Source organism: Culex pipiens, unplaced genomic scaffold (genome assembly GCF_016801865.2).
Source record: "Culex pipiens pallens isolate TS unplaced genomic scaffold, TS_CPP_V2 Cpp_Un0105, whole genome shotgun sequence".
NCBI lineage: Eukaryota > Metazoa > Arthropoda > Insecta > Diptera > Culicidae > Culex > Culex pipiens.
In genome coordinates, this window is record NW_026292922.1 from 1 (window position 1) to 25,000 (window position 25,000).

Sequence of the window (25,000 nt, forward strand, 5' to 3'; positions counted from 1 at the left end):
GCTGTCGTTAGGCCGTGTTTTGTTAGTTTTGCCAAACGCGTTCCCATCGGCGAAAAAATCGGCATTTTAAACACGAAACGAGATGGAAAAGCTACAGGATAAGCGGGTCAAGGTGAATTTCGCCAAACCAAAGGTTATCCTAAGGTCCAGCGGCAATCTCAACGAGTGAGTATGAGTTTGGTGGGTGGATTCAACCGAAAATTTACCGGGTTTACGCGTTTTAGCGAACGCAAGAAACGAATTGCGGCTCGCACCCAGAAGCTGAACAAGACGACGCCGGTGGACGTCGAGGAGCTCATCGAGAACCGGGTTAGGAATTTCAAGGACAACAGCTTCGTGTTCTTGACCTACGCGTACCCGAGGAGCAGCGAACGCTTCGGGCCGTACCTCTTTCTGTAAGGTAACTGTACCTTGAGATTAGAGCATGACTTGAGTTGGGTTTTTTTCTGATTCTAGCGAGGTCCCGTTCAGCAAGGTCGACAAACATGAATACTTCACGGCCAGTCGCCATGGGATCACCTACTGGAGCGATACGGAAAATCACTTTAGCCAGCTGAACGACTGGTTGGCCGACTATGGAAAGTACAAAACGCTGCTGCAGTTGAGTTTCTTCCGCAACTTTCGGTGCGCTAAAGCGTTCCGCCTGTGGCGCCGGAACATCCAGTGGACCAAGTACGAGAATGCCCGGCAGACGTTGGCGGGCAGTTTGTTCCTGGTCATGCCACGGTTGGCCAAAGCGCTGTTGTACATGCGCGAGCAGTACGTGGGGCTGGTGAACTTTCGGTTCTTTGACGTGTCCGTCGCGGAGAATTGGCACTTGCCGTACTTTGTGGAGACGCAGATGACCACTTTCGAGCAGGTTCGGGATTTGCTGATCAATTTGACGAAAAAGATGCGGGAGGTGCTGTGTAAGTATTGGCGGGTTGTGGTCCTTTGAAGCTTGTTCTAAGATGTCACAATTCTAGTTGATGCATGCTCCAATACTCTCATCGATCGTGGGTATTCACCTCAGGACGAAGCGTTGAGCTGTCCCAACAAGAAGAAGCTCAAGGACATTATGAGCTTCACGGAACGGGCCAACAAACGCAAGCTATGCGCTCTGTTGTCCCGATTCCTGGGCTATGCCGACCATATGCTAATCAACCTGCTGCACCAAATCTTGAGCGAATCTTTCTGGAATCTGTCCAACGTATTTCGTGGGTTTAGTCAGGATCCAACGCAGGACAAGACACCGTTCATGACAATCGAGTTGCTGCTCCAGCCGAATACGATCGGGGTTGATCCGTCCAGGGATATTGCCGCCTCGTTTCTGGTGCAAATCTGTTCGATGGTCGTGGAGTGCACGCGGGGCGTTGAGCGGTTCCAGAGTGATCCGTACTTTACAATTTTTACAGAGTAGGTAACAAAAGATCGTTGGGACTTAAAATTACTAACTGACTTGTTTGTAGACCAGTGATCATGGGGCGGAAAGAGGATCGCTTGTGCGGAAATCCACCGAGCTTCAACTTTATCATTGATAACGATTTAGATCTATCGAGAAACATGTAAGTAGAGCATCTAAACTATGTCATCCCAAAGCTCAAGCTAACACTCCCAAAACAGCGAGTTCATCCACCTGAGCATCAACGAAGCGTTCGACGCGGTGGAACAGTACATCGTGCAGTTTGACAAGATTCGGGAGAATTACCAGCAAGCGCTGCAAATGGACCGGAACTTGATTCGCGACGAGACGAACCTGAACAAGCTGAAGGCATTTTGCGAGCGTTACAACGCCGAGATGGCCGAGCTGGAAAACATCCAAGAGTCCAAACGGCTCGGTTTGCTGCAGGTCAAGCAGGCCACGTTCCGCGAGGAAATCATTCCGGTTTGCCAAGAGCTGCTGTCGGTGCTGGACGAAACGCTGCCAAAGTTTGTAACAGGTTGAAAACGAAGAGTTGTTGTTCACGATTGTTTTTTTTTCCAGACTTGCCATGCAGAAGATCAACTACGTCGAGCAGAAGGGCGAAGAAATTTCGACCAAACTGCTGATCGTACCGGAGGAGACCAGTCAGTACATTTACTACTTTAACTTTCTCGAGATCTGCCATGAGCACGTGGAGAACTTGGAGAAGGAGCTGAACTACGCGTACGAGGCGTTGAAAATAATGAAGATCCATAAGGTGCCGTTCAGCGACGAGGACAAGGACAAATATCTTGGTTGATGAGATACCAGAACATTAGAACATCACACTTAATAACGAGACCTTTCTTGCAGATATGGAGGAACTCATGGTTCAGATCAAGGACACTATGACCAACAAGCGATCGCAGAAGCAGGAGCTCATCAACAAGTTTGATCTGTGCTTGCAGACCGACATTGCCAAGATCTTCACCGAAATCGAAGACATCAGCGAGCTGGTTCTCAACGAGTGGCTGCTGGATGCGAATTCCGATCCGGTGCAGGTTCGCGACTGTCTAATAGACCTATCGGAACGCCTCACTTCGTGCCAGCGCAAAGCTCAAGAGTACAGAAAATACCAGAAAGAGTTCCGCCTTGAGGTGACCCGGTTTGACAAGTTGACGCTTGTCATTAACGAGGTCAAGTTACGGCAGACTCTCTGGGACAGTGTCCAGCAGTGGAAGGAAAGTGTCGAGCTGTGGAACGAGATCAAGTTTTACGAGCTCAACGTGGAGGAGGTTGAGGCGATGAACACCAAAGTGCTGAAGAACTGCGCGATGCTCGATAAGAATTTGCCCAAGAACGAAATCATACCCAAACTGAAGCTCGATGCTGAAGAATTTAAGGAGAAGATCCCTGTGTTGACTTACTTGAGAAATCCAGCTCTGAAAACTCGCCATTGGATCAAGATTGAGCAGATTTTGAACAAGAGAATCACAGGCGAAGAAGACATTTTTCTGCATACGTTCGAGGATGTGAACGCATTCGAAGAGGAAAATGCAAACGAACTGATGGAAGTCGCTAACATGGCTAGTGCCGAAGCTGGCCTGGAAACACTGCTGAGTAAGGTCGAGAATGCATGGAAGGAGCTCGAGCTGACTGTCGTAAGTCACAGGGATGCACGTGATGTGTTCATACTGGCCGGCATTGACGACATCCAAACCGTGCTGGACGAGTCGAGCATAAATGTCAGCACGATAGCTGCTTCGAGACACGTTGGACCGATCAAACCGAAGGTCGAGGATTGGGCCCGACAGCTGGACCTATTTTCTCGTACTCTGGACGAGTGGATGCTCTGTCAACAGTCGTGGATCTACCTGGAAGCAATCTTCTCTGCTCCAGACATTCAACGCCAGCTACCGCACGAGACGCAAATGTTTCTGCAGGTCGACAAAAGCTGGAAGGATCTGATGCGACGTACCCAAAAGTCCCCAATGGCGTTGAGTGCGGTGACCGCGGAAGGAGTTCTCGAACAGCTCCAGATCAGCAACGTTCTGCTGGAGAAGGTTACGCGTTGTTTGGAGGCTTATCTCGAAGTGAAACGAATGGCGTTCCCTAGATTCTACTTTCTGTCGAATGACGAACTGCTCGAGATCTTGGCCCAGACCAAAAATCCGCATGCAGTGCAGCCACACTTGAGGAAGTGCTTCGACGCGATCGCGCGGATCGAGTTTGGCAAGAAGAAGAACGAAAACGGAGAGTCCATCATGACGAACGACATCATCGCAATGATATCTCCGGAAGGTGAGCGGCTCACGTTCGGCGTCGGTCTGAAGGCCAGAGGAGCCGTCGAAGATTGGCTGTCGAAGGTCGAAGAGGCAATGTTCCTCGCGGTCAAGAGATACATGCGACTCGGGTATCGCTGCTACCCTACGAAGGATCGCTCCTTCTGGATGCAGGAACATCCCAACCAGATCGTGCTGACCGTTTCTCAGCAGCAGTGGTGCGCCGATGTCCACGCCGTGTTCGGCGGGAAGAAGAACATCACCAAGAAGATGAAGGAGTACAGGGACAAACTGATGAAGAATCTGTCAATATTGGCTTCGATTGCAAGAACCAACATCTCAAAGCTGGTCCGTAAGGTTCTGTGCGCTCTGATTACGATCGATGTCCACGCTATGGATTCGATTTGCCAGCTGGTTGACAAGAAGATAACCTCAGCGTAAGTCAACTTTTTTTTCTCTTTTTGTAACATCAACCTTTAACTTGGAGCGTTTGGTACGGTATGTCCACGCATCCTTTCTCCCCTGTGAAATGTGATCCGTTCTCAGAATCCTCTCTGCGGTAAACACAACGCAGTTGGGCTGGCCGCTTTAATTTTTGCAATACATTTTCGGGTGTTCTCGGATGTACTGCAATTATTAATATTGACAAGAAACTGCGTTTGTGTTAGATTAGATTGTAACATCAACCTTTACCATGAATCACTTTCAGCACCGACTTTGAGTGGTTAAAGATGCTCCGCTACTACTGGATCGCTGAAAACGACACGGTGGAAACCAAGATGGCGTCTGCTAATCTACCCTACTTTTACGAATACCTTGGAGCTGGTGGAGTTCTGGTGATCACGCCGCTGACAGACCGTTGCTATCTCTGCTTGATGGGAGCACTGCAGATGGACCTGGGTGGAGCTCCCGCGGGACCGGCAGGAACGGGCAAAACCGAAACAACCAAAGATCTGGCCAAAGCTCTCGCCATTCAGTGCGTGGTGTTCAACTGTTCCGACGGTTTGGACTACAAGATGATGGGTAAGAGTGTTGTCAAAATACTCCAGGGCTGCCTCTGGTTTGGGGTCATCCATAAACCACGTGTTTTATGGATGACCCCTTACCGGTGACCACCACCGGTTCCCGAGAGGTCATAAAAGTATTCAAGAATAATTCAATTCGAAATTTCATGACTTTTGATGCGCAGGAAGATTCTTCACCGGCCTTGCCCAGTCGGGCGCGTGGTGTTGCTTTGACGAGTTCAACCGAATCGACATTGAAGTGCTGTCCGTAATAGCGCAACAGCTGATCACGATACGGAACGCCAAGGCGATGAAAATGAAGCGGTTTCTGTTTGAGGGTCGTGAAATTCTTCTGAAACCGTCCTGTGCAGCGTTCATCACAATGAATCCCGGTTACGCGGGAAGAACGGAACTACCGGACAATCTGAAAGCTCTTTTCCGTCCCATTTCGATGATGGTTCCTGACTATGCGTTGATTGCGGAGGTCATTCTCTACTCGGAAGGTTTTGAAGCGTCCAAGGTACTTGCCAAAAAGATGGTTCAGATGTACAAGCTGTGCAGTGAACAGCTCAGCCAGCAAGATCACTACGACTTTGGAATGCGCGCGGTAAAAAGTGTGTTGGTGATGGCCGGAGCTCTCAAACGTGCCTCTCCAAACCAATCGGAAGATATCACTCTGATCTGTGCCTTGCGTGACTCAAACTTGCCCAAATTCCTGGCCAACGACGCCATTCTGTTCAAAGGAATCCTCGGCGACCTTTTCCCGGGTGTCGAGCTGCCAGAGCCCGAGCGCGGAAATCTGCAAACTGCGATCGAAACATGTCTGAGACAAAACAAACTGCAAACCGTGCCGGAACTGGTGCTTAAAACCCTCCAACTTTACGAAACAATGGTCGTACGGTGGGGTGTGATGCTGGTCGGTCCTACCGGCAGTGGCAAGACCACCGTACTTCACACGTTGGCTTGCGCGCTGGAGAAACTGTATCAGGACATGGTTGAGGGACCGTACTACAGGCCGGTCAACATCCAAACACTGAACCCGAAGGCAATCAGCCTGGATGAATTGTACGGGTTTGTGAACCTGGCCACGATGGAGTGGAAGGACGGTCTGCTGGGGCTCGCCATCCGAGCGGCTGTGAACGTGCTGGGTAAGACTTTGTTTTTTGTTTGTTTTGGTTTTAGGTTTAGTACTCAAGATCTACATGCCGTCAAGGCAGGCGCCGTAACTGGTCAGAATCTGAAGATTAACATATTTTCATCCCCATACAGAGGAAGAACACCAATGGATTGTGTGCGACGGTCCGGTGGATGCCGTCTGGATCGAGAATCTCAACACCGTGCTGGATGACAACAAGATGCTGTGTCTGGCCAACTCGGAACGCATCAAGCTGACCAGTTGGGTGCACATGGTTTTCGAAGTGCAGGACCTGGCCCAAGCCTCTCCAGCGACGGTATCCCGCTGCGGAATGGTTTACCTCGATCCACTCCATCTGGGGTGGTCTCCGTTGATAGCGTCGTGGCTGGAAAGCGTCGAGGAGCAGTATCTGGATCTGGACCTGAAGGAGCACATTGAGCTACTCTTCAAGCAGTACTACGACGACATGATCAAGTACATCAACCGAAAGTGTCGCTGGAGCATTCACCAGGTGAACATCAGCAAGCTGACGATGATGACCCGGTTGATGGTGCTGCTGCTGAAAGCTAGCCAAAGTATCAACCTGATGGAGCGTGGAGACGCCAAAAGCTACATTTTTAAGCTGTTCACGTGGTGCATTTTGTGGTCTTTCGGTGGGAACTTACTGGACGAGTCGAAGGTTGGATTTGAAAAGTTTATGCGGTCAATATTCAGCGAAAGCGATACGGCACTGTGAGTATTGGTTTTGTAGTAGATCGCTTTAAGCACTGACTATCTAACGATTCCAGACTACCCGAAGGTTCCCTCTGGGACTACCGGATCAATACGGCGGCTAAAAATTGGGAGAAATGGGCAGCGATTCACCCGCAGTTTGACTACAATCCGAACATTGCGTACTTTGACCTGCTCGTGCCAACGCTAGACACTACCAAGTACGGTTACGTTGCGGAAATGTTGTTCCGGGACCAGTACCCGGTTCTGTTCACTGGTGACACCGGCGTTGGTAAATCTGTTTTGGCGCGAGATATTCTAAAGAAACTTATGAAGGAGAACGTGATTCCGATCTTTGTTAACTTTTCCGCCCAATCCGAAAGCATCCGGACGCAGGAAATCATCGAATCTAGACTGGAGCGTCGGAAGAAGACCCTGCTGGGGGCTCCGATCAACAAGAAGATTATTATTTTTGTTGGTGAGTGTAAACGTGCTACTTCTTTTCGCTTTCTCTAAGCACTTACTCGATCTCTGCTTCCAGACGACGTCAACATGCCCAAGCTGGACGTGTACGGCAGTCAGCCGCCGATTGAGCTGTTGCGGCAGTTCCTGGACTTTCAGGGTGTGTACGATCGGGACAAAATGTACTGGAAGAGTATCGTCGATGTCACGCTGGGAGCTGCTTGTGCCCCACCCGGTGGTGGCCGGAACACGCTGACGCCTCGATTCATCCGTCACTTTGCGCTGCTTTCGCTGCCGACTCCGAACAGTGACACGCTGAAGACGATCTTCAAAGCGATACTGACGGGATTCTTGGCTGACTTTAGCATGGCGATACGTCCGCTGGCGGACCCCATAATTGAGGCCGCTGTGGCCGTTTACGAGCGCATCTCGGAGGAGTTGCTCCCGACTCCGAAAAAGTCGCATTACGTGTTCAACCTGCGCGATCTTTCAAAGTGCGTTCAGGGTGTGCTGCAGGCGGACGCTTCGTCCTACGTGAATCCGATACAGATGTTGCGACTGTTTTACCACGAGTCGTCGAGAATTTTCTACGATCGCTTGGTGTGCCAAGAGGACAAGTCTTACTTCAAGCAGCTGCTGCAGGACTGCTGCGAGAAGTACTTTGAAACGACGGTGGTTCACCAGGATGAGACGGTTTTGTTTGGAGACTTTATGATATTTGGTCAACCGTCGGAAGATCGCGTGTACGAAGAGATCAAAGACTCCAAAAAGCTTAAGAACATCCTGGTGGACTACCTCGAGGACTACAACTCGATGGGCAGCAAGGAGATGAACCTGGTGTTCTTTACGGATGCAATCGAGCACATTGTCCGGCTTGCGCGGTTGCTTCGCTCGGAGCGGAGTAACGGACTGCTGGTCGGAGTGTCCGGCATGGGCAAGCAGAGTCTGTCCCGACTGGCGGCACACATCAACGGGTATCAGTGCAACCAGATCGCCTTGAGACGAGGATACGATCATGCTTGCTTCCACGAAGATCTGCGCAAAATTTACTGGGTAGCGGGAATTCTGAACAAACCGATCGTGTTCCTTATAACCGACACGCAGATTGTGCGCGAAGAGTTTATGGAGGACATCAACAACATTCTGAACTCGGGGGAGGTTCCCAACCTGTTTGAGGCTGATGAGTACGAGAAGATCATTCTGAACGCACGGCAGGCTTGCATCGAAAGTGGTTACGCCGATACGACTCGGGATGGAATTTTTGAGTTTTTCATCAAACGTGTCCGCGCCAATCTGCACGTGGTTCTTTGTATGAGCCCGGTAGGCGATACGTTCCGAAGACGATGCCGGATGTTCCCGTCGTTGGTGAACTGCTGCACGATCGATTGGTTCGTCAAGTGGCCTGCCGAAGCGCTGCTCTCGGTAGCAATGGGATCGCTGAAGGAAGTCGCCGAGAACGATGTTCAGTGCAAACATTTGGCCCAGACCTGTGTGCTGATGCACGAGAGTGTCGAAAGTATTTCGGAGAGATTCTACAGAGAAATGCGACGCCATTACTACACCACTCCAAGTAGCTACCTGCAGCTGTTGAATCAGTACCGTGTGCTGGTCAACAAGCGAATCGAGATCATTCTTCAGAAGAAGGATCGCATCGCGAACGGACTGAGCAAGATCCTGGAGACGAACCTGGTTGTGGCGGAAATGGGCGAAGAGCTGAAGCAGTTTGTTCCCATCCTGGAGGAGAAGTCGAGAAACATGAAGGACCTGCTGACAAAGCTGGACAAGGACAACGTGATCGCCGAGGGCGTTAAACGAAGCGTAGGCAAAGACGAAGCCGAGGCAAAAATCAAAGCCGCAGAAACGCAGGAGATTGCCGACGAAGCGGCTAAAGATCTGGAGATTGTGATGCCAACGCTGCAAGCGGCACAGGACGCTCTGAAGGCACTCAACAAGAACGACATTAACGAGTTGCGTGTGTTTCAGAAACCTCCTAAGCTGGTGCAGTTTGTGATGGAAGCCGTGCTGATTCTGCTGGGTGCAAAGTGAGTATCTGTATTATCGTTGCAAACCTCACTGCAAAGAAATTTTAAATTTCAGAACCGATTGGAACTCGGCAAAGGTCGTCATGGCAGACGTAAACTTTCTGAAGAAGCTAGAAGACTACGATAAAGAGCACATTTCGGATGCAATGTTGAAGAAACTGAAGACTTACGTCGAGCACAAGGATTTCCAACCTGCGGTAAGAAAAAGGATCCAGCAAAAGGTAGGCAGTTAGATACTGACTTCCCATCTATTTCAGACCATCGAAAAGGTGTCCAAAGTGGCGAAATCAATGTGTCTCTGGGTGATTGCCGTGGAGAGATTTGCCAAAGTGTACCGCGTTGTCGAGCCCAAGATACTGCGCCAAAAAGCCGCCGAAGACGAGTTGAACCAGGTGATGAAGCTGCTAAAGTCGAAGCAGAACGAACTGGCCGAAATCGAGGCAAAGATCTTGATCCTGATGTCGAACCTGGACGAAAAGAAGCGTGAGATGAAGGTTCTTCAGGATCACAACGATCTGACGGCGGCTCGGCTCAACCGAGCAGGTCGGCTGACGTCGGCCCTCGCGGACGAGGAGATTCGTTGGCGCGACACGGTCCAGGAGCTGACCGCGGAACAGTTTGCCGTTTCCGGTGACGTGCTGGTGGCGTCCGCATACGTGGCGTATTTGGGCGCCTTCCCGATGAGCTATCGGCGGGAGTTGTCCGAGATGTGGGTGGAAAAGTGCCGCAGCTTGAACATCCCCAGCAGCGAGAGCTTCAATTTGGTGAAGATCCTGGGCGATTCGTTCCAGATTAGGGAGTGGAACATGTTTGGACTGCCGCGGGACGAGATTTCCATTGAGAATGCGATTATTTCGACGCAGGGCGGCCGGTGGCCGTTGATGATTGATCCCCAGGAGCAGGCAAATCGGTGGGTGAGGAGCATGGAGGCCGCGAACGAGCTGCGGATCATAAAGCTGACCGATGCCAACATGATGCGAATATTGGAGATTTGGTGAGTTGAATGAACTGCTATACAAAGACCTCTCTCTAGACTATTATTTTAAACCAATTCCAGCATCCGTCAGGGCACCCCGATGCTCATCGAGGATCTGCAGGAAACGCTCGATCCGGTGCTGGAATCGGTTCTGCTGAAGCGCGTCTTCATCCAGAACGGTCGCCTCATGATCAAGCTGGGCGACGTGGACGTCGATTACGACACCAACTTCCGGCTGTACATGACCACGAAGCTGGCGAATCCGCACTTTCTGCCGGAAATTTGCATCCAGGTTAGCTTGGTCAACTTCCAGGTGTCTCGTAGCGGGCTGGAGGATCAGCTACTCGCGTAAGGGATTTGCTTCTGCTCGTTTAAGATGTTTCTTCAAGACGTTTGTGTTTTAACAGGGACATTATCAAAATCGAGCTGCCCGAGATGGAGAAGCAGCGCAGCGATCTGATCGTCCGTATCAACGCCGACAAGCAGCAACTGCTGCTGCTCGAGGATAAGGTACTCAAGCTGCTGTACAGCTCCAAGGGAAACATTCTGGACGACGAAGAGCTGGTGGATGCGCTGAACGAGTCCAAGGAAACGTCGATCATCATCGCCGATCGGTTGATCGAGACGGAGAAGACGGAAATGGCGATCGCGGCAACGCGCGAAAAGTACCGCGTACTCGCTTCACGTGGCGCTGTGTTGTACTTTGTGGTGTCATCGCTGGCGGAAATCGATCCGATGTATCAGTTCAGCTTGCGGTACTTTTCGCACGTGTACTGTTCGGTGATTGCGAAACCGCACGCCAAGATGGAACTTCCGGAGCGGTTGGCCACGCTGCAGGGCGATGTGACGTTTACGGTGTTTTCGAACATTTCGCGGGGCTTGCTGGAGAAGCACAAGCTGATTTATGGCTTCTTGCTGGCGGTGGCGATTTGCAAGGAGTGCGATGAGATCAACGACGATCAGCTGAACTTTATCTTGAAGGGTCCGAGTAGTAGGAACTTTTCGCTGGATGACAAGCCAGCGTACGCGACGGATAACCAGTGGTACAGCTGCCGGTTTCTGGAGGAGCATTTCCCTAGTTTTGCTAAGCTGTCTGCGAGTTTGCGCGAATCGATCGAGGTTGAGATTCAAGACTACAAGGAAGATCTGTCACCCGCTCCGAAACCGGTTGGATCGTCAAAGAGCTGGAACCAGCTGCTCAGTGCATCGGAAAAACTGATGTTGATAGCGGCACTGAAGGAGGAGAGTCTCGTCATTGGAGTGACCGAGTTCATTCGGCTCAAGCTGGGCAAACAGTTTACGGAACCACCCAAGAACACAACGCTGCCATCGCTGTACGAGGACATATCCGCAACGACTCCTCTCGTCTTTGTCCTGTCTCCGGGCTCCGATCCGATGACCGCGCTGATCAAATTCGCCCAGGACAAAGAGTACGCGGAAAAGCTGCACTCAATCTCGCTCGGACAGGGACAAGGTCCGGCCGCGGAAGCCCTCATCAAGAGCGGAACCAAACATGGCCACTGGATCTTTCTGCAAAACTGTCACCTTGCCACGTCCTGGATGGAATCGATGGAGAAGATTGTGAACAACATAGCCATGGGCGTTGAGTCGACCCACGAAGGTTTCCGGCTGTTTTTGTCCTCGATGCCGGTCAAGACGTTCCCAATAAGCGTGCTGCAGAACTCGGTCAAGGTGACGAACGAACCGCCGAAAGGGTTGCGCGCCAACTTGGTCCGCTCGCTGAACGATCTCGACGTGGGCAGTTTCGAGTTTCACGTACTGGGCCAGCAGTGGCGAAGCATGATATTTGGGTTGTGCATGTTCCACGGGATCATTCTGGAGCGACGCAAGTTTGGACCGCTCGGGTGGAACATTTCGTACGAGTTTAACGAGAGCGATCGAGCGTGCGCACTGAAAACGTTGGACATTTACTGTGATCGGGAGTCTCCCGGGGCGATTCCGTGGGATGCGCTGGAGTATATCAACGGGGAGATTACTTACGGGGGGCGAGTTACGGACAGCTGGGATCAGCGCTGTTTGAGGTCCATTTTGAAGCTCTTTTCGTCGGAAGCGATCCTTTCGCCGGACTACCAGTACAGCGAAAGTGGCCGGTACTATTGTCCGCAGTCGAGATCGCTGGAAGATTACAAGACGTACGCGAACACTTTGTCAATCCACGATCCGCCCGAGGTGTTTGGGATGCACGAGAACGCCAACATTATTTTCAACCGGAACGAGACGAGATTCTTTGTGGACACGCTGCTCAACAGTATGAGCGGTGGAGACGCGATGGGCGAAGCAGCGTTGGCGGCCATGGACAAACTGTGTCTGGACAAGATTCAGAGCATTCGAGCGGCGATCGTGCGGAACATTGACAGCGATAACCCTTACCCGGACTTGATGAAGCGGGACAGTCGCAACCGAATCCCTTCCCTAACGACGGTCCTGTTGCAGGAAATCGATCGCTTCGACAAGCTGCTTGCCGTCATTCACAGCAATCTGAACGACTTGGAGAAGGCCATCCAGGGCTTTGTGGTCATGTCGGAGAGCTTGGAAACGATCTATCGTGCCTTCATCAACAATCAGGTCCCCCAGCTATGGCACAGCAAGGGCTTCCTGTCGACCAAGTCGTTGGGCAGTTGGATCTTTGATTTTCAGCAACGCATCGAGTACGTCCAATCTTGGTTCAACGACGGACTTCCGATTTCGTCCTGGATTTGCGGCCTCTTCTTTCCGCAATCCTTCCTCACCGGCACGCTGCAGACGTACTCGCGAAAGAACAACATTCCCATCGACACGCTGCGGTTCGACTTTGACATTATGAACTGCACGCTAAACCAGCAGGTCATCTACGAGCGAAGAATTCGCGGTCAAAAGGTGAGGATGTCATCGGTTTAGAAACGCTTCAGATTAAAATCATCCTAATGCTATATTTTCCCTCACAATCACAGAGCAACTCGCTGTTTGAAGACCTAAAGGTACCGGACTACGGAATACTGATCCACGGCCTGTTTATCGAGGCTGGCCGTTGGGACCTGCGCGAGGGCGGCCTGTGCGACCCGAAGGTGGGCGAGCTGATTTCGCGACTTCCGGTGGTTTGGTTGAAGCCGTGCGTAGAGCTGGAGCAAGGTCGTCGCTACGAGGCGCCTCTCTACAAGACCAGCGTCCGAGCCGGCGTCCTGTCCACCACGGGCCATTCAACCAACTTTGTGCTGTCCGTTCTGCTGGACACACGGAAACCGCCGGACTATTGGATCTTGCGCGGAACAGCTCTGGTGATGCTAATTACTGACTAAAGTGAGCGGTTCTCTAACGCACTCTGTAGCAACTTATCAACTAAAACTTACATTATTTCAGGCTAAGCAAACTGTCGATGTTGGCTTCAACCTCCTTCACCGCCTTGACCGCGTGTGCCGTGCTGGTGATGACTTCGTGAATCATCACTTTTTGTATCGTTCTATGAAAAGAGAAAAGACATAATTTTTAAACAATGTTTCTACAACTCGATCAATAAATCCCATCTTACTCTGCCTTAATCTGGAGCTCCTTGCTCTCCGCGTTCTTCGTCTCGACGTTGTTCCGCTGGTACGGTCCGGTTCGCATTTCGGCGCACAGGTTCATAAAGTGAATCTTGCGGTTCTTGAGCTTCAGCAGCTTCTCCGAGAGCGCCCGCTTCTCGGCTTCCAGTTCGAGCACCTCGCTGTGCTGCTTGTACGGAGCCGCTCCGAGGGCTTCCAGATTGTTGTCGGTCAGTTTGCGCAGCTTTTGGATCGCCGGCTGGGCCAGTTCCACGATTTTGGACTCGACGAACCGGTTCAGCGCCACCCGGTCGTGGTAGGCCAGTTCGACGTGGCGCAGGTGGTCCAGACCTGGGTTGGAAGTTGGTTGAACTTAGGAATCTTTTCACGAAAATGCAACAACTCACCTAAAGGCAAAGGTCCATCGAACTGGTACAGACTGAGCAGGGCACGGTTTTCAACGGAAAGGGGCGCATTTTGGTGCTTTAGAATGTTTACAATAAGATCGGTTTTGTGCAGCTTCAGTAGCTCATTTTTAAGCTCTTCCGAGTAGGAAGCGTTTAAATCAATGTGGCTCTGAGATAGTTTTGTGTCGTTCATAATTGGGAGAATTTTTTAAATAAAATGAACTAAAAATGCAATTTTAAACTGAAACGTGCAACGATTTTTCAACGTTCGGTTTGTTTTGATTTGACGTTACGCGAGGAGCAAACAAAACACCGAGGGGTACACGGATGGTGAGTCAGTTTGTAATCGTGCATTACAATTTTAAAATAGAGGTACAGAGCGGATTCGTTAATTCGAATTTCGCTACTTCGAATGTCCGCAAATTCGAATGATCGCTTAAAGTGTTATCTAAGCCCACTCTCACACACACTAGCACGCCATTTGTTTTGCTGGGCGGTACAAAATTTAACCTCAATATTTTTCGTGTACAAGTACGTACACGCAATACATGCTCACGTAGGTAACTCTATTCGTATTAGAATTAAAAACACTCAACGTCAAAATCAGTTGTAAAATTGATGTTGACTTTTCAACACCATTGTTCGACAACAGGGTCCTAAAGTCCTATGTAAATTTGTATGTACACCGGTAAATAAACACGATTAAAAACCATTCCTGAACATCTCTTTGAAATCGGTCTTTTTAATTTAATTTTAATGTTTGTATTTTTTAATCCAGCTGAAACTTTTTTGGTGCCATCAGCTTAAAAAAGAAGCCATTTGCATCATTAGTATGTTCATACAATTTTCCATACAAATTTGATAGCTGTCCATACAAAAATGATACATGAACATTCAAAAATCTGTATCTTTCGAAGGAATTTTTTGATCGATTGATGCCTTCGGCAAAGTTGTAGGCTTGGTTGTAGGACCACTGAAAAAAAAAAACGATACACAATAAAAAAAATTGGTGATTTTTAATTTCACTTTTTGTCACTTGATTTAAAAAAAAATCAGCTTTATTTTTCGCAAAAATTTGTCAACTACATTTTTCGATGTAAAATCGAATTTGCAATCAAAAAGTGCTGTAATAAAATTTTGATAAAGTGCACCGTTTTCAAGTTATAGCCATTTTAGGTAACTTTTTTGAAAAAAGTTTAAATATTCATTTTTTTTAATATTAGTGCACATGTTTGCCCGGGATTGCCTCAAAAGGCTGAAACTCAAAAGGCAGAATCTCGGAAGGCCGAAATTCAAAAGGCCGAATTTTGTCTTGTGCCCAGAAGGCAGAACGTCTCAAAAGGCCGAATGTCCCGAAAGGCAGAATGATTATGGAATTCAGAATTTTGTTCATATTTTCACGATTTTCATTGATTATGATATTCGAAGATATAGTAAACTTAAAAACTGTGTTCTTTTTTATAATTTTAAGCGAAATTAGTACATAATGAGTACATTCTGTTTATCTTTACCGATCATATTGTTACCATGCATACAAGTGAGTAGAGTAAAATGAATTAAAGCATTTCAAAAGTGTTTCAATCTTGTTGTTTATTGAATTATGGTGACGATAACCGAAATTTGATCATTCGTCACCAAGTACTTAAATGAATTCAAATAATTACAATTATTTTTTTTTGCGGAGAATAAATTGAAACTTTTAAAATTTAGTTAGCAGCAATGCTAGAAAGTTATGCCTTCTTTATTTCGAAACCAATGTTTATTACATTACTATGGTTTATAAAAATAATAACAACAAACCGCGCCCAAAAAGGCGGAAACGCATTACAAACGAAGTTTGGAATGCGTTTCCGCCTTTTTGGGCGCGGTTTGCTTTATGAGATTCGGCCTTTTGAGCATTCGGCCTTTTGGGATTCGGCCTTATGAGAATTCTGCCTTTCGAGTAATTCGGCCTTTTGAATTTCGGCCTTTCGGGATTCGGCCTTTTGAGATTCGGCCTTTCGTAGGAGACCCGTTTGCCCACATTTGAAAATATTTGAAAAGCTGAGAAAATTCTCTATAATTTGTTTTTTAGAACTTTGTTGATAGGACCTTTAGTTGCTGAGATATTGCCATGCAATGATATAAAAAAAGGAAAATTGATGTTTTCTATGTTTCACCCAAACAACCCACCGTTTTCTAATGTCGATATCTCAGCAAATAATGGTCCGATTTTCAATGTTTAAAAATGAAACATTCAAGAAATTTTCCGATAGTTTCGAAAACAATATTTTATTTTTTTCATTCAAGACTGACATTTCTAAAGGGCCAAACGCCCTTTTGAAATGTTAGTCTTTAATTAAAAAAATCAGTACTGAGCATGGAAAGCCTTATAAGCGAATTTGGATTCGGTCATTCGAATGCAGTTCCATGTGAATTATAGAATAAGCTTTGTAGCTTATAGCTTATAGCTTACACGTCCCGCCCGTGTGGATCAATCGGACCGCGCACTGGACTCCAATCCAGAGGTCGCCGGTTCGAATCCCGCGGCGGGCGCTCTAAAATTCTTTGTGTAAATATGGGTATTCGGCGCCGTCGCTCCGTGCCATACTTTCATACACTTAGGAGCCCAGGGCGGCGAAGTCCTTGTAGATAAAAAGGAAGACACTAGTGGTTGGTACTAGCAATGGTGGCCGACAGCTATAAAGTCAACTTCGTTTTTTTTTGTAGCTTATTTACATTGTTTTGCCTGATTTGCTCGTTGATTTGATCAGAGTTATTTTTGAAAAGGATTCAAAACATATCTAGAGTTTTTTGAAAAGGACCTATAAACTATTATCTTTCATGTGTTTATAGGACCTATTAAAAAAAACTCTAGATATTATGAAAGACCTAGTGAATGACTATAATTTTCTTTTTAGACCAAAAAAGCACCCTATACCATGATTACATTTCTCTATCGTTCCATCCACTCACCCCTCGCCCAGTAACAACAAACTGCACTTCTGTCATCATCGTCATCATCATCGCCTGTCAGGTGCGGCCAAAAGCGCAACTGCAACGGTGGGAGCAGCAGCTGTCAAAGTTTTTCGATTCTTCAAGTCGACCGTGTCATCGCTTGTGTAAAATCTGGCCAATTTTTCTCAATTTTGAGTGTTTAGAACCGCCCTCCCCAGCTGCATTTACCGCGGGTCAGCTTGACCGCACCCTGCCGGAACCGGATCGCGTGTGTGCTGTGCCGCCCGCGTGGCGCAATTTGGCTAAGCTGGACCGACAGGAAAACAAACTAGGACACAGGATGCCTCGGGTAAACTTTACCCGCACGGACCGGATAGCGCAGATGAGCAAGCAGGAGCAGATTATCGCCCAGAAGCGGCAGCAGATTCTGGAAAAGCAACGCACCCTGCAGATGGCCAAGCAGATCGCGGCCGAGGCCAGTAAGGCTAGCGCTCCCACGTAAGCTGTTGTTCTTCGGCAGAGATTGCATCGTCAGCTTATGTAATTGAGGCTTTTGTTTACTGTCTTGTTTTTTTTTTTGGGATTTCAGCGGCGCCGAGGAAGAACAGGGCGCGGACAGTTCGGGTGCGCTCAAGTTGCCGTTTTCCAACGATGGTTCCTTTCTGGAGAACTTTAAGAAGCTGAGCGAAAAGTTTGCCAAAACCTCCGAGGATGGAACGGCGAAGCGGGCGGCCGAAGAGGAGGCCGCTTCCACTAGGTACTTTTGTGGGGTAGAACTTGAGGGAATATGGGTCATTCCATCTCAACTGTGCACGAAAAAGTGCAAATTTGAAAATTACCCTCTCCGATCCTGCTCAAATTTGGCAGAGCTGTTGATACTATCAAAACATACAAGAATCCCGAATTTCATCCAAATCGGACCACCCCCTCCATTTTTGTACCTCCCCAAAAAATCGACTTTTTGGCGATTTTTGACCAAACCTCCTAGTTTCAAACGGCGATAGCTCAGGAACCACAAATTATAGAAGGTCGGTCTTAGACTCAATTTTGAAGGAAATTGGACGTAGAATCCATTTCCGTGGTCAAAATGTTGATTAATTTATTTTTTCTACCTGTATTGCGCAATTGAAAACTTTAAACGGCCGTATCTCAAAACACCCCAACTTATTTTTTTGATTTGACCTCACCATCGTGTTCCCCGGCCAATTTTACATAAGAATCACTTATCGACAGAAATGAATATGTTTCGTTACAGAGATATCGAATTTTATAGTTTTGTGTTTTCGAGATTACCTACATCAGCTTCATTCGCCGCATCTGCTAGAAGCACACAGGCGGGCTGATCAATAACTGCTACCTGGTGTTCTGGGAGATGATTAATTTAAATTATATTTTTATAATTTTACGCAAATATTTATTCAAATGGCTAATAGGGAAAATTCTCGTATGTTTGGCAGATTAAGTCCTCGCTCCTAGTTTCGTCCAATTTGCTCATTTTCACTATTCAAACAACAAATTTTGCAAAACTTTTGATAGAAACTTGCTAGTTCACTTTTTATTGAGCTTTTTATCTCTCGATTTCAGTTGAAAACGCTTTTAATCAACTGTAATTGAATGCCAAAGCGCTGATATTGTAATGAGCGCTAACAACCCTGGAGTGGATATGGGAGAAGGTGAGGAAGAGGATGGGAAGATTGAATTAGTTGGTAAGTGAAGCCAATCGCTATCAGAAGCTCGAAGAATTGAAATCGGCTAATAAATTTGTTTGAAATCGCGCAATAAAGAGTTTTTCCTAAAATGTGTGATTCGCTAATGATTTGCTCCGAATACTCGCTAAAACAGTGCTAAAACAAGTAATTTACATTACAACGTGGGGGCTCAACCGGGATCTTGGCCGATCCCAAACGCTAATTTGTTGCTTTAAATTGGAAAACTATTGAACTTAAACAGTTCAAATACAAAATATATAAATAAAAAAAAATAATAGTGCAAAAATCGCGAAATATCTGCATTGGTGCAATTCAGACATTGTCCGTAGAAAACAAAGGCGGGTCGCCATTGCAGTCGAGGAAACCACATGGTTGGCGAGGCAGCTGAAATATAAATACAAGGCTTTGCGAAAGCCTAAAATAGGTGAGTAGCACTCCAACGCGATAAAATTCCAAGTTTCGGTGCTGCTCTCTGTTCAATTTACAGCTACCTCGAGTTGGATCGACATTAATTGCCCTGCGAGTCAGCCGCACGAATTTAGAATTGACATTGGAAACGAACCTAACACCGGCCGGCACGATTGAAGTTGTTTAAAGGCTTGCGAAAGCCTCAAGGAGGTGAGTAGCGTTCCTTCAATGTTTACCTTTCTTGGTTGAGCTGCTGGGTCTTACGCATTCCAGGATCCCCGTATGCATAGCCGTAACCACGAGTTGGCCGAGCTGTCCGAGTGGGATCTCGAGAACGTAGACCTATACTACCGCCGCATACTGAACTCAACAATGATGGAACAGCACCGGTTCACGTTCTGCACTCCAAACGGTCAACAGTATGGCCAAAATTCGGGCCAGCAGTACGGGCAACCGCCACGGCCAAACCTTGCACCACCGTACGGTACACCATTCAATGGTCAGCCACCGTTTGGTCAACCGTACTCGACGAATCCAGCGCTTTCGGTGGGTCGGTTGGTACCACGGGTTCCAATTCCTAATCCCTGGAACTTCCCTGCGCCTGCCGCTTACCCCGTGCCAACGGGCTTTGGGTATATCAGCCCGTATGTTCCCAACATACCGCCGAGAATGACGGGTCACGTTAGATTCGACACTACGACCGCCAACAACTCACAGAATACGGCGGCTACCGGAGCATCGACTACTAATTCCGGCGGAGGTCAAGGAACTACTGCTGGAAATAATACACCTTGGCCGATGGACCCCTTGCTGGGAGATGGCGATCACACCAACCAGAATGGTGGAGAGAACGGGAACGAAGAAGAGACTGGGAACGGTAACAGAGAGGAGAGCGAAACAAACAACTCGGCAGTGCGCTCGCAGCTTAACCGAATGACCAACACGATCGGAACGCTCGTTAACCATGTACTAGCAATGGAACGTACACAAGCAGCACAACAGTCTCAGCTACTGTCCATGATGCAGGGAGCAGTCCCGTACCCGGCCGGAACCTACCAAGGACCCATCCTCCCAGATGGTTTCAATCAAGGGGTCGACCCGAATCTCTTCCAGTACCCTAATCAGTGGCAGGCAAATTCTACACCTTTAGGAGGAGAGTCGGCACCGAACAACCCTAACATACCAGAGGGTTACGACGGAAATTACGAAGTGGCCAGAGGCTTCAAGACATGTGAACCGCCAAAACCGTATTTTACTGGTGATCTAGAAGTTAGTCACCCTATGGAGTTCCTTCTAGACATCGACCGGTACACTTTTGCTTGTCGATTGGACCCAGCGTGTCGGCTTCAACTTGTTACTTCCTGCCTAGAAGGGGAGGCCAAAACGTGGGCAAGAGGATTCGGCTACCTCCTAACAGACTACAACCAGTTCTGTGTACATTTCCTGCAACAGTACTGGGGACAGCGCGCGCAGCGTCTGGTTCGGGATGAAATGATGTACGGAACGTACTCGAGCAAGTCCACTTCGAGAATGGCCGAGTACTTCCTGGGTTTAGTAGCGAAGGCCCGGTATCTGGTAGGCGCACCTTCGGAAGTAGAGCTTGTCTTGAACTTAAGCCACCATTTCCCCCGAAATGTCTGCTCTCGACTCAGCTCCTGCCCGGACATCAAGTCGGCTTACTCGATGTTGCAGATCGAAGATCACCACAACAACAACACGCAAAGGACTAACTGGAAACGGACACCAGAAGGTGCCAACAACGCGGCGGTGGCTAGTGGTAGCGGAACAGGTGGCAACAGTCGCAATTGGAGAGACGCTGGTAGCAACAATCGGGCTGTACGAGCTACCACCGCTGAAGCGGACGACGACGCAGAACCGGAGACTCATCCCATCGCTAATATTTTTGTTGGACCCGAAGAGCTGCTGGCGGAGGACAACGTCGACAACTCATGCGTGAAAGTGGAAAAATCGCCAGTCATCGAGGTGTTGATTGGCGAGCGACCGATGCTGGTTTTGCTGGATAGCGGCAGTGAACTCAGCTGCATCGATGGTAACCTCTACCGAGAAGTTAAGGCGATTGGAGTTGAGATGTGTGAGCTGCCGGTGCAAAAGACGACCATACAAGGGGCTTTTGGAGGGAAGAAAAAGACCATCTCCAATCAGATTTTCCTACCTCTTTACATCAGCGGGGAAGCCGTCGATGTACCACTAATCGTCGTTGAAGACTTGTGCAGTCCCATGATATTTGGCATGGACACCCTTCACCACCTCCAAGCTTCCCTCTTGTTCAACACAAAAGAGGTATGTTTAGTGTTGAACAACAAAGAAGTAAAGCTCCCCTTCAATGTCCAAGACGGTCAACATGAACATTTTTCCCTGAACCGAATCGAAGCTGACGTCAACAGGGCCGCAACGGTCGAGACATCGGGAGGGACTTCCCCACTCTTCGGCAGTTCGATTTTGACTGATGCCGAACAAACACAACTGGAAGACCTGCTGCGAGAGTTCGAAGACATATTCTCTGACAAGCCGGGGCTAGCTCACCAATACGAACACGAAATCCGAGTGACCGACGATTCTGGCTTTAACCAGAAACAGTACCCTATACCTTACAAATACATGGACAAGGTACGATGCCAAATCCAGAAGATGGAAGAGTGGGGCATAATCTCCAGGGCGCCAACGTCGTACATCAACCCGCTCGTAGTCACGCTAAAGAAATCCGGAGAAGCACGGGTATGTTTAGATGCCCGGAGATTGAACAAGGTGCTAGAGCGGGACAACGAGAAGCCTCCGGAGGTTCAACGGCTGCTGCAAAAACTCGAGGGAACACGATACTTCTCGCTGATTGACTTGACCAGCTCCTACTGGCAAATCCCTGTTAAAAAAGAACATCGCAAGTTCACCGGGTTCCTATTTGACCAGAGAAGCTACGTGTTTAACGTTCTACCGTTCGGCTTGAACACGGCCGTGGCTAGCTTCTCACGAGCCATGGACTTCCATTTGGGCCCGGAAGTCCTCCAGTTCACGGAAAAGTATTTGGACGACCTGCTGGTTCACTCAACAACATTTGACGAACACCTGGGTCACTTAAGAGTTCTTTTCACGAAACTGCGCGAAGCGGGACTCACAGTCAGCCCTTCGAAAAGTGAGTTCGCCAAACATAGCGTCAAATTCTTGGGTCATGTGGTAGGTCCTGCTGGCGTTTCGGTAGACCCAGAAAAGCTCAAGGCCATCGAAGACTTTCCCTGTCCCACCAACGAGAAAGCACTGAAAAGCTTTTTGGGCTTGGTGAGTTACGTGTCCAGGTTCACTCCCAACTATGCTGCCACCGCAAAACCACTTTATGCTTTGCTGAAATCTACGGTCGGTTGGAAGTGGGAAAGGAATGAACAGGATGCGTTCGAAGCTACCAAGCAGCTGTTTCTCACTTTCACTACCCTGCGGTACCCGATAACTGGGAAACAGTTTTGTGTGCAAACCGACAGCTCGTACAGTGGTCTGGGTGCAATCCTCTTTCAAGTGGACGAGAGAGGCAACCGAATGGTGATCTCGTACGCGAGCCGGTTACTGCAAACGGCTGAGAGTAACTACTCTGCGACTGAGCTAGAAGCACTTGCGGTGGTATGGGCACTAAACAAGTGGAGACAATACCTTCTCGGAGGCAGCTTTGTAGTCTTCACCGACCACAAGGCTCTCATTTTTCTAAAAAGGTGCCAGTTGCTGAACGGCCGGCTGACGCGGTGGATATTGTTCCTGCAGCAATTCGATTTCGATATTGTGCATTGTCGCGGTGCGGAAAACGAAGCCGCGGACGCCCTTTCACGTTACCCGGTGGGAGCTATCGGGCTACGAAGCGCTGGTGACGGCAGGAAGCTATTGATCGCGCGGATGGCTGCTGAAGTGAAGGAGTTTAGGAAGCTGATGTCAAAGCTCCCAGCTCAACTTGCCAGTGACAGTGATTGGAGGGCGATGTGGGAATCTGCTGGTGACGTTGAGCTGCGGCGGGGCAAAAGGCGGTACATGAAGGCTAAGGGAGTACTGTTCGTGAAGGAAGAACGTGATGAACAATGGCGGATCATCATCCCCCGAAGCTTGATCGAAACCACCCTGAAGTACTTCCATGATGACTCGGGTCATTTTGGTTTGCAAAAAACGTACCAGGCCCTGCGTAGTTCGGTGTTCTGGAAGGGGATGAGGAAGTCGGCGAAAGAGCACGTTCGCGCATGCCTCACTTGTCAGTACTCCAAACCGTGCTTGAGGCCGCTGTGTGGTTCCACTAGAAGCATCCTGACAAAAGAACCGAATGAGCTGATCTCCGTCGACTTGTTTGGACCTCTGCCAGCTGGACCTGCTGGAGTCCGTTACGTGTTCGTGATGATCGACGTCTTCTCCAAATACGTAACGTTTGACAGTGTGAAGAAGCCAACGGCTACCGTACTGTGGCGCAAGTTGGAACGGCGCATCCAACACCTCGGAAAACCGTCAGCAGTACTGTGCGATCAAGGAACTCAATTCACGGCGAAGTTTTGGAGAAAAACGCTCAAGGACAACGATATCAAGTTAATCTTTACCTCGGTGCGACATCCACAAGCCAACCCAGTGGAACGAAGCATGCGGGAGCTGTCCAGATTGTGCCGAGCATATTGCCAGCTGAATCACCGATCCTGGGCTCAGCAGCTGAATCGTTTTGCCGACTGGATCAACTGTGCGTACCACGAGTCGACTGAGCGAACGCCGCACGAGCTACAATTTGGAGAACGGCCACGAGACGCGCTGCAGGAGTTGTTCGAGTATCCTGGCACTGGTAGCAGCCCCGTGGATATCGACAAAGTGTACGTGATGCTGCGAAACAAGGCAAAGAAGCGGAACCGGAACGCAAAACCACAAACGACGTTCTTCAGAGTAGGAGACGAGGTGCTGCTGAGGTCGAATCCGGTCTCGTCAGAAGCGGATGCCATTGTGAAGAAGTTCATCAACGTTTACGAGGGACCGTACGTCATTAAGGAGGTAGTACAGACGGACGTGTTCATCCTGGCATACCCAAACCACAACAAGCAACGAGGTATGTTCCATATTAACCTGTTGAAGCCATTCGTAACTCCCAACATCACCGGAGGGTAGCCGCAAACTTTTCCGTGGAGCGTTTGCTGAGGGGGGGAGTTGTAATGAGCGCTAACAACCCTGGAGTGGATATGGGAGAAGGTGAGGAAGAGGATGGGAAGATTGAATTAGTTGGTAAGTGAAGCCAATCGCTATCAGAAGCTCGAAGAATTGAAATCGGCTAATAAATTTGTTTGAAATCGCGCAATAAAGAGTTTTTCCTAAAATGTGTGATTCGCTAATGATTTGCTCCGAATACTCGCTAAAACAGTGCTAAAACAAGTAATTTACATTACAATATGGCAACATTAAAGGAACGCTGGAATTAGATGCTGTTCCCCTACCTTGATCAATCTATATTTGTGAAAGGAATATTTATTAGGTTATTTTGAATGCACCGTTTTTTACGTGTTGCTAACCGTTTTAGAGTACCTCCGAGGCCATGACTAGGGCCTTTATCATGGGCGGTAGCAAAACCTGCTTTATTATTATTATTATTATTATTATTATTATTATTATAATTAAAGTTTATTATTGACACTTTACCATAATTTGGCAAATCTGATTTATGGTTTAAAAGATTGATCATATTAAATCAATTTTTATATTGTGAGCCAGCTCCATTTGATTAAAAGATAATTTTGGTCAAGGTACATTGAATTTAAAAAAAATCCTTATACGTGAGGACAGTAGCCGTATTGTGTTCCAAGAATCCAAGAATGAAAGAAGAAAACAAAACTGTTGTTCGGACGGTGTCGAAATCATCGCAACTAAATTTGGGGAATTAGCCGCTTTGCAGCAAATCAAACTTTGTGATTTTCTTACATTTTTCAGTTTTATACTTTCCAGAAATCCTTTTCCTACTCCTTGTGATCGTCCTTCACTAGAGTACAACGTATCAAAAAATTTTATTCATTTTAATTCA

General features: G+C 48.3%; 3 protein-coding genes across 3 annotated transcripts; 2 read left to right on the plus strand and 1 right to left on the minus strand.

The window, feature by feature from the left end:
• The first annotated feature begins 36 nt into the window (after window positions 1–36).
• Window positions 37–13,289, plus strand: LOC120413996 (dynein axonemal heavy chain 6). The gene is made up of 18 exons (XM_039575006.2): window positions 37–165; window positions 225–395; window positions 457–908; window positions 966–1,395; window positions 1,449–1,544; window positions 1,603–1,908; window positions 1,964–2,196; window positions 2,255–4,100; window positions 4,373–4,686; window positions 4,853–5,815; window positions 5,937–6,534; window positions 6,591–6,991; window positions 7,055–9,017; window positions 9,073–9,214; window positions 9,275–10,011; window positions 10,075–10,341; window positions 10,401–12,870; window positions 12,945–13,289. The coding sequence occupies exons 1-18, from the start codon at window positions 83–85 to the stop codon at window positions 13,287–13,289; spliced, it is 11,817 nt and encodes a 3,938-aa protein (XP_039430940.1). The 5' UTR covers window positions 37–82.
• On the minus strand, window positions 12,937–14,188 carry LOC120413995 (uncharacterized). The gene is made up of 3 exons (XM_039575004.2): window positions 13,919–14,188; window positions 13,520–13,862; window positions 12,937–13,450 (listed from the first exon to the last, which is right to left on the minus strand). The coding sequence occupies exons 1-3, from the start codon at window positions 14,109–14,111 to the stop codon at window positions 13,342–13,344; spliced, it is 645 nt and encodes a 214-aa protein (XP_039430938.1). The 5' UTR covers window positions 14,112–14,188; the 3' UTR covers window positions 12,937–13,341.
• A 2,753-nt stretch (window positions 14,189–16,941) lies between these two features.
• Window positions 16,942–18,458, plus strand: LOC128093782 (SURP and G-patch domain-containing protein 1-like). Its single transcript, XM_052711538.1, has 3 exons — window positions 16,942–17,353; window positions 17,445–17,612; window positions 18,440–18,458. Exons 1-3 carry the CDS (start codon window positions 17,196–17,198, stop codon window positions 18,441–18,443), a joined length of 330 nt encoding a protein of 109 aa, XP_052567498.1. The 5' UTR covers window positions 16,942–17,195; the 3' UTR covers window positions 18,444–18,458.
• The last annotated feature ends 6,542 nt before the right edge of the window (window positions 18,459–25,000 follow it).

What these genes read in the sequence shown, in the direction of transcription:
- LOC120413996 (XM_039575006.2), top strand. Translation starts at nt 83, where the DNA reads ATGGAAAAGCTACAGGATAAGCGGGTCAAGGTGAATTTCGCCAAACCA. An exon ending in TACTTTACAATTTTTACAGA is followed by an intron (nt 1,396 to 1,448) that starts GTAGGTAACAAA and finishes ACTTGTTTGTAG; the next exon opens with ACCAGTGATCATGGGGCGGA. An exon ending in CTGGAGGATCAGCTACTCGC is followed by an intron (nt 10,342 to 10,400) that starts GTAAGGGATTTG and finishes GTGTTTTAACAG; the next exon opens with GGACATTATCAAAATCGAGC.
- LOC120413995 (XM_039575004.2), bottom strand. Translation starts at nt 14,111, where the DNA reads ATGAACGACACAAAACTATCTCAGAGCCACATTGATTTAAACGCTTCC. An exon ending in CGATGGACCTTTGCCTTTAG is followed by an intron (nt 13,863 to 13,918) that starts GTGAGTTGTTGC and finishes CTTCCAACCCAG; the next exon opens with GTCTGGACCACCTGCGCCAC. An exon ending in GAGCTCCAGATTAAGGCAGA is followed by an intron (nt 13,451 to 13,519) that starts GTAAGATGGGAT and finishes CTCTTTTCATAG; the next exon opens with AACGATACAAAAAGTGATGA.
- LOC128093782 (XM_052711538.1), top strand. Translation starts at nt 17,196, where the DNA reads ATGCCTCGGGTAAACTTTACCCGCACGGACCGGATAGCGCAGATGAGC. An exon ending in AGTAAGGCTAGCGCTCCCAC is followed by an intron (nt 17,354 to 17,444) that starts GTAAGCTGTTGT and finishes TTGGGATTTCAG; the next exon opens with CGGCGCCGAGGAAGAACAGG.